This window comes from Colias eurytheme, chromosome 21, assembly GCF_061535395.1.
Source record: "Colias eurytheme isolate Ceu_HAF_F1 chromosome 21, ilColEury1 Martin Lab GWU primary, whole genome shotgun sequence".
NCBI lineage: Eukaryota > Metazoa > Arthropoda > Insecta > Lepidoptera > Pieridae > Colias > Colias eurytheme.
In genome coordinates, this window is record NC_143000.1 from 5,001 (window position 1) to 13,436 (window position 8,436).

Consider the following 8,436-nt stretch of genomic DNA (forward strand, 5'->3'; position numbering starts at 1 on the left):
ATGCTGGTCGGCCGACTCAGGTTTTACCTGTTGCCCAAAATAAACCCCCACCAGTATGGCTTTATGCCACAGAGGAGCACCGAGGACGCCCTCTATAGACTAGTGAACCACATCAGAAATATGAGGGAAGAGAAGAAGATTTCTGTTGTGGTATCGCTGGACATAGAGGGAGCCTTCGACAGCGCCTGGTGGCCAGCCATAAAGGTGCGGTTGGCTGAAGTTGGGTGCCCGGGGAACGTGAGGCGGGTGATCAGCAGCTACCTGAGTGAAAGGGGAGTGAAAGTTAGATATGCGGGCGTGGAAGTGAGAAGGGGGACCAGCAAGGGGTGCGTGCAGGGATCCATAGGTGGACCAATCCTGTGGAACCTCTTGCTGGACCCTCTGCTATGGATGTTAGAGGAGATGGGAGTATTCTGTCAGGCGTTCGCCGACGACATAGTGTTGGTCTTTGAGGGTGATACGGCCCTTGAAATAGAAGGAAAAGCGAACCGTGTCCTAAACGTAATACACGAATGGGGTAAAGACAACAAATTAAATTTTGCACCACACAAAACTTGTGCCCTCCTTTCGACGAGGAGGTTAAAATATGACGTGCCACGGCTCGCTATGGGGAGTGTGGAAATTAAATATTTTTCACATATTAAAATACTGGGCCTTACAATTGACAGCGGCCTTACTTTCAACGCCCACGTCGGGACGGTATGCCAAAAGGCAATCGCCCGGTATAAACTCTTGGCTAGGGCAGCCAGAGTTGGTTGGGGACTTAGCCCAGATATTATTAGAACTATTTATGTAGCAGTTATCGAACCGACTATTATGTATGCATCGGCAGCGTGGGCACCCACCGTGGAAAAGATGGGGGTCCAAAAAAGGCTGAACACCGTGCAACGGGGTTTTGCCCAAAAAATCTGCAGAGCATATCGGACCGTCTCCCTGAACTCAGCTATGCTGTTGGCTGGGATACTCCCCCTTGACCTCAGAATACTCGAAGTCTCGAGATTATATGAGATCAAGAAGGGGGTGTCGCACCCAGCGTTGGGAGACAGGGAGGTGGAAAGAATGGCTCCGGCGATTGAGGACCCACATCCGGCAGAGCAGGAAGGGCTGGGGTTCGGGCTGGTGGACGAGGACTCGTATTCCGACGTGGCTAATAGCCACGTACATAGGATCTACACGGACGGCAGCAAGATTGAGGGTCGAGTCGGAGCCGCCCTTTCCGTATGGGAGGGGGAGGCCGAGACGAAGGCCGTCAAGCTTGCTTTGCCGCCGTATTGCACCGTCTACCAGGCCGAACTCCTAGCGCTCCAAAGAGCAGTAATTAGAGCCTGCAAGAGTGGAGTGGCGAAAGTCGGCATCTTCAGCGACTCCAGATCGGCCCTCCAGGCAGTCACACTCGGTTCCCCCCACCCCCTTGCTGTGCAAACAAGAGCGGCCCTCCGAAAAGCTGCTTCGCAGAGGCGGGAGGTCGCTCTGTTTTGGATCAAGGCGCACGCAGGGCTAAGGGGGAACGAAAGAGTGGACCAGTTAGCCAAGGAGGCCGCTCTGGGGTCGAAGAAGAAACCCGACTACGATCTGTGTCCTGTTTCATTCGTCAAGCGTATCCTGAGACGGGATATGATCGGGGAATGGGACAGGAGATATGATGTGGGGGAGACGGCTGGAGGCACGAAGCTCTTTTTCCCAAGCGCTGCTGCTGCATACAAAATAGTACGGAAAATAGACATCACACACCACACCACACAAGCACTGACTGGACACGGTGGATTCGCCTTCTACTTGAACAGATTCAAGCTGAAGGAGAATCCATCGTGCCTGTGTCAGCCCGGAGTCGACGAGACGGTTTCTCACCTGTTGCTCGAGTGTCCGATTTTTGCAAGAGATAGATATGTTATTGAGCAAAAATTGGGCATCGCGATGACGGGTGAGAATCTGCCCGCGGCCCTGGGGGATGAGACGAGAACTGAATTCTTGGAGTATTGTAAATACATTGTTGGGGTGGTTAACAGACGAAACTGTGATAAGCTGTGATGTTAGGGTTAAGTTTTATTGTTGTGCCGTACTGTCTCAATTGTATTTTATTGTAATGTCTTAATTAATGTAAGTTTTAAATGTACTTTTAATTGTATTAATTTATTTTATTTTATTTTTTATTATTCTCATTACAATGTTTTTAATTAATGTAAATTTTAAACGTAATATTTAATTTTAGTATTTTATTATTAATTTGGAAATGTTATTGTAAATTGTTAAATTGTATTTTCTATTTTAAATTGTATTCATTTAGGCCTAATGTATTAATAAATAATAGTGTGGTAATTATTTGATTAAAAGCAAAACAAAAATCTCTGGACAATATTCCAGAGGAAAGCACACAACACCCTGTGATGGCGGGTGCTTTTAAAAAAAAAAAAAAAAAAAAAAAAAAAAAAAAAAAAAACCTAACCTAACCTAACCTAACCTAACCTAACCTAACCTAACCTAACCTAACCTAACCTAACCTAACCTAACCTAACCTAACCTAACCTAACCTAACCTAACCTAACCTAACCTAACCTAACCTAACCTAACCTAACCTAACCTAACCTAACCTAACCTAACCTAACCTAACCTAACCTAACCTAACCTAACCTAACCTAACCTAACCTAACCTAACCTAACCTAACCTAACCTAACCTAACCTAACCTAACCTAACCTAACCTAACCTAACCTAACCTAACCTAACCTAACCTAACCTAACCTAACCTAACCTAACCTAACCTAACCTAACCTAACCTAACCTAACCTAACCTAACCTAACCTAACCTAACCTAACCTAACCTAACCTAACCTAACCTAACCTAACCTAACCTAACCTAACCTAACCTAACCTAACCTAACCTAACCTAACCTAACCTAACCTAACCTAACCTAACCTAACCTAACCTAACCTAACCTAACCTAACCTAACCTAACCTAACCTAACCTAACCTAACCTATTAAAACAAAGCCCGTGGTTTTTGTCCCGGGGAAATCGGTTGAAAATTGGCGAAGATAGACACCAAAGAGTGTTTTAACCTTAAAGTAGGAACTTTCTTCCGCCAAAACTATACTTTTCTCCTTTCCCCCCACCGTGTTTCCTACTTAAATTAGTGCTGGGATATTCCATACACCTTCCCGCACAAAGATAATAAATTATCTTAACTCCTCATAACGTTTTTTAAGAGAAAAATCTAAGTAGGTCACGAGTCAACAAAAACGAAAACAAGAAACACGTGGTGGCAAATGAATGTTTTCTTTTTAATGTAATAGTCTGTATTTGTACATTAGTAAATTATTGTAAGTGTAGCTATATAATAGACCAGCTACATCATTTTTGGTGTAGCTGTTAGACTAAGGTTATTATATACTGAGTGCTTAGGGACCATATACCACACAACACAAATATATATATATTTATAATATTATTATTTATAATAATTTTATTTATAATATTATTATCTTTCATTCATTTATTTCTATTCATCATAAACAGGCGACTCCCCTATTGGGAGACCTGATAGTCTTAAGTAAAAATAATAATTATTAATTATTGACTTGAGTGGTTAGTACTGACTAGCTAGCTTTAGTAAGCTAGTGCTAGCTTAGTAGGTCGAACCGTACGATAATAATATCGTATAACTTATAGATTGACTTTTTAAACTGAACTATAGACTATAATACTTATTAGGTATTACTAATATCATATTAGTATTTGCTGCTCATTTCCATTTTTATTTTATTTTATTGTAATCACTGACAGGTGCCTCCCCTATTGGGAGACTGATTAAGTATAAGTATTGACTCATTTATTGACTTGACTTTTTTTTTTTTTTTTTTTTTTTTTTTTTTTTTTTTTTTTTATTGTTGACCAATTGTAATTATTACGGACGTACGTGCTAAGTTGACAATTTTTAACTATCAGTGACCTATTAATATTTTATATTTTTATTTTATATTATATTTTTATATTATTATTTTATATCTTATATTTATATCTGTGATATTTATTTTAATTGTAATTATTGACAGGTATCTCCCCTATTGGGAGACCTAATAGTGTTAAGTTGACCATTTTTAACTATCAGTGACCTATTAATACTTTATATTTTTATATTAATATTTTATATCTTATATTTATATCTGTGATATTAATTTTTAATTGTAATTATTGACAGGTATCTCCCCTATTGGGAGACCTAATAGTGTTAAGAATAATAATTATTATTGACAGGGGTTTTTTTTTTTTTTTTTTTTTTTTTTTTTTTTTTTTTTTTTTTTTTTCCCCTAAGTCATCATGATCCACACTCCCCAGAGGCGTGCCAGTGACACGTTCACTATCTCCGAACCAGTGAAGAAGCCTGCAACACCTAAAAGTCGGACTGCAGAAGGGAAAGCCCTTCTGCTGAAAGGGAAAGCCCACCTGCGGGAGTCCCGAAATTTAAAGACTGATATAAAAGACGGGGTAATTACGGCGCTAGAAAGGATGTATGAAATAATAAAAGAGATTGAATTTGAACTCACCAATGCCAGGGCTGGTAGTGGAGGGCGTAGTGGGGACCCTATACATCCCCCCCCGCCATCCGATGCTGGTCCCAGCGTAGTTGACGACGCATTGGTGAGAAATCTGGACCTAAGTGAAGGAATGAAAGAAAGTATGAAAGAGATGATGACAAGAATGGAAGATATGAGAGCAAGCATGCGGGAGAATGAAAATAAAATGGACAAATTGAGCTCGCTTTTGGAGGGCAACATGACTGTCGCCAAAACGGCGAGTTATGCGGGCGTTGTCTCGAAGGGAGTCATAGAGAAACTCCCCGAAGCAAGAGCCCTGCATTCGGTCATGGTGTCATCCAAAGACGAACAAGAGACGGGTGATGAGGTGTTAGAAATGATCAGAAAGACTGTGGATGCAAAGGACGGATGGGTGAAAGTAGAGAGGGTAAGAAAGGTGAAGAACAGGAAGGTGGTCGTCGGCTGTGCGAATGAGGAAGAAAGAATCAAGGTGAAGGAAAGGCTGAGAAAGAATGAGGGATTAGTAGTGGAAGATGTAAAAAATAAGAGCCCTCTACTAGTCTTCAGGGATGTAATGAAATGCGAAGTTGACGATTTCGTCACAGCATTCAGTAATCAAAATGCAAGCATCCTTGAGGGCCTGAAGGGGGAAGAGAGAAAGGTAGAAGTAGCGTACGTGATGAAAGCAAGGAACCACCTCCAGAACCACGTAGTGGCCAGGGTGAGTCCACAGGTATGGAAGAGATGCACGAGTGAAGGATACGCCCATATAGGGCTAAGTAGAGTGAAAGTGATGGATCAAAGTCCGTTAGTGCAGTGCTCGCGCTGTCTTGGATACGGGCATACGAGACGAATGTGTAGGGAGGAGAAGGAACGATGCAGCCACTGCGCTGGTCCTCACATGAAGACCGAGTGCGACAAGTGGCTGCGGGGAGAAGTGCCTCAATGCATCAACTGCATAAAGGCTAAGAAAGGCAGCGCGGAGCACAGCGCCTTTGACAGAGAGTGTACGGAAAGAAAGAGGTGGGATGCTCTGGCCAGATCGGCGGTAGCGTATTGCTAAGGTTGCCCAAGGTGAGTCCTTCCAGTACCGAATGCTGCAGGCCAATCTCCAGCGTAGCCAAATCGCCACACGGGAGCTACTGCTCGAAGCCACCAAGCGTAAGGCATGCGTAGCATTGCTGCAAGAGCCCTACGTTGGTGGGGCGAAAAGTATGAGGACATACAATGGAGTGAGGATCTTCCAGAGCGAAGGGGAAGGGGGTGGAGCAGTAAAGGCGTGTATTGTAGTACTCGACGACACACTGGATGTCGAACTACATACACGCCTTAGCAGTAACAACATCGTTGTGGCCACTCTCAGAACCAAAGCCTGGGAGATGATTGTAGTGTCCTTCTACTTCGAGCCCGATAAACCAGTGGGGCTCTACCTGGACCATCTTAGGCGGATAGGGAGAGAGCTGGGTATCCATAGGATGGTCCTGGGAGGCGATGCGAACGCAAAAAGCCCGTGGTGGGGTGGCGAAGTGGAAGACTCGCGAGGAAGAGATGTGTCTGCTGTACTGGAAGAAATGGGAATGCACATACTCAACACCGGGGACATCCCTACGTTCGATACCATCAGAGGTGGGAAAAGGTACTCTAGCTACGTGGATGTGACAGCGTGCTCCGACGATCTGCTGAACCGAGTGGACAACTGGAAGGTTGAGGAGAGTCTCACGAGCTCGGACCACAACGGCATATCCTTCGGCATCAGACAACATAAATCCACAGGCACGAACATAATACGAACTACACGCATATTTAACACACACAAGGCAAACTGGACTCAGTTTCATGAGAAACTGACCCAGCTGATGTCGGACAGACAATTAACTATACAAGACATAGACACAATACACAGCACACAACAAATAGATGACGCAATAGACAGATACACTGAAGCAATCACACAGACATGCAGAGACACAATGCCGACCAAAAAACACACACAAAAATTCACCTTGTCGTGGTGGAATGATGAGCTCGCGCAGATGAAGAAGCAGGTGGCCACGAGGAGACGCAGGATCCGAAACGCAGCACCTGATCGCAGAGACCGCGTGGTTGGATTGTACCTGGAAGAAAGAGAGATGTATGAAAAGGCAGTGAAAGAAGCGCAAGAGAAGAGTTGGAAGGAGTTTTGCCGGAAACAGGATAGGGAGGGGGTCTGGGAGGGCATCTACAGGGTGCTTAATAGAGCCACAGGGAGAGAGGAGGATCTGCCCCTTTCGAGGGGCGGTGAGACCCTCGATGCCCGAAGCTCGGCAGAACTGTTGGCGGAGACCTTCTACCCCGAGGACCAGGAAAGTGGTGAAAGTGAGGGACATCGTCGGGTGCGCGGGTGTGCGGAGTCCTTGGACACCGAACCACCGGCGGGCCCGGATGACCCTCCTTTCATCATGGAGGAGTTGAAGAGAGCCGTAAGGTCCTTCAACCCCAAGAAGGCCCCCGGGGCGGATGGACTCACGGCCGACATCTGTCAGCACGCTGTGGATTGTAACCCGGGATGGTTCCTTGCCTTGCTCAACAGATGCCTCTCTGCCGCCTACTTCCCCGCACAGTGGAAGTGGGCGACCGTGGTTATACTGCGAAAGCCGGGCAAGGAATCATATCGGGTACCGAAAGCCTATCGACCGATCGGCCTCTTACCTGTTCTCGGCAAAATCTTCGAAAAGATGCTGGTCGGCCGACTCAGGTTCTACCTGTTGCCCAAAATAAGCCCCCACCAGTATGGCTTTATGCCACAGAGGAGCACCGAGGACGCCCTCTGTAGACTAGTGAACCACATCAGAAATATGAGGGAGGAGAAGAAGATTTCTGTTGTGGTATCGCTGGACATAGAGGGAGCCTTCGACAGCGCCTGGTGGCCAGCCATAAAGGTGCGGTTGGCTGAAGTTGGGTGCCCGGGGAACGTGAGGCGGGTGATCAGCAGCTACCTGAGTGAAAGGGGAGTGAAAGTTAGATATGCGGGCGTGGAAGTGAGTAGGGGGACCAGCAAGGGGTGCGTGCAGGGATCCATAGGTGGACCAATCCTGTGGAACCTCTTGCTGGACCCTCTGCTATGGATGCTAGAGGAGATGAAAGTATTCTGTCAGGCGTTCGCCGACGACATTGTGTTGGTCTTTGAGGGTGACACGGCCCTTGAAATTGAAATGAAAGCGAACCGTGTCCTGAATGTAATAAATGAATGGGGAAAGGAAAACAAGCTAAAATTTGCACCTAATAAAACTTGTGCTCTCCTTTCAACGAGGAGGTTAAAATTTGACGTGCCACGGCTCGCTATGGGGAATGTGGAAATTAAATACTTTTCTCAAATAAAGATATTAGGCCTAACGATTGACAGCGGCCTCACTTTCAACGCCCATGTCGGGACGGTATGCCAAAAGGCAATCGCCCGATATAAACTCTTGGCTAGGGCAGCCAGAGTTGGTTGGGGACTTAGCCCAGATATTATAAGGACTATTTATGTAGCTGTTATCGAACCGACTATTATGTATGCATCGGCAGCGTGGGCACCCACCGTGGAAAAGATGGGGGTCCAAAAAAGGCTGAACACCGTACAACGGGGCTTCGCCCAAAAGATCTGCCGAGCATATCGGACCGTCTCCCTGAACTCAGCTATGCTGTTGGCTGGGATACTCCCCCTTGATCTCAGAATTCTCGAAGTCTCGAGATTATATGGGATCAAGAAGGGGGTGTCGCACCCAGCGTTGGGAGACAGGGAGGTGGAAAGAATGGCTCCGGCGATTGAGGACCCACATCCGGCAGAGCAGGAAGGGCTGGGGTTCGGGCTGGTGGACGAGGACTCGTATTCCGACGTGGCTAATAGCCACGTACATAGGATCTACACGGACGGCAGCAAGATT

At 45.9% G+C, this 8,436-nt stretch overlaps 1 protein-coding gene across 1 annotated transcript; it reads left to right on the top strand.

The window, feature by feature from the left end:
* The first annotated feature begins 4,310 nt into the window (after nucleotides 1–4,310).
* Nucleotides 4,311–5,594, top strand: LOC149898824 (uncharacterized). The gene has a single exon (XM_090114739.1). The coding sequence runs from the start codon at nucleotides 4,314–4,316 to the stop codon at nucleotides 5,592–5,594; it is 1,281 nt and encodes a 426-aa protein (XP_089970865.1). The 5' UTR covers nucleotides 4,311–4,313.
* Nucleotides 5,595–8,436: the final 2,842 nt, after the last annotated feature.

Coding starts and splice junctions, on each gene's coding strand:
- LOC149898824 (XM_090114739.1), top strand. CDS start 4,314: ATGATCCACACTCCCCAGAGGCGTGCCAGTGACACGTTCACTATCTCC.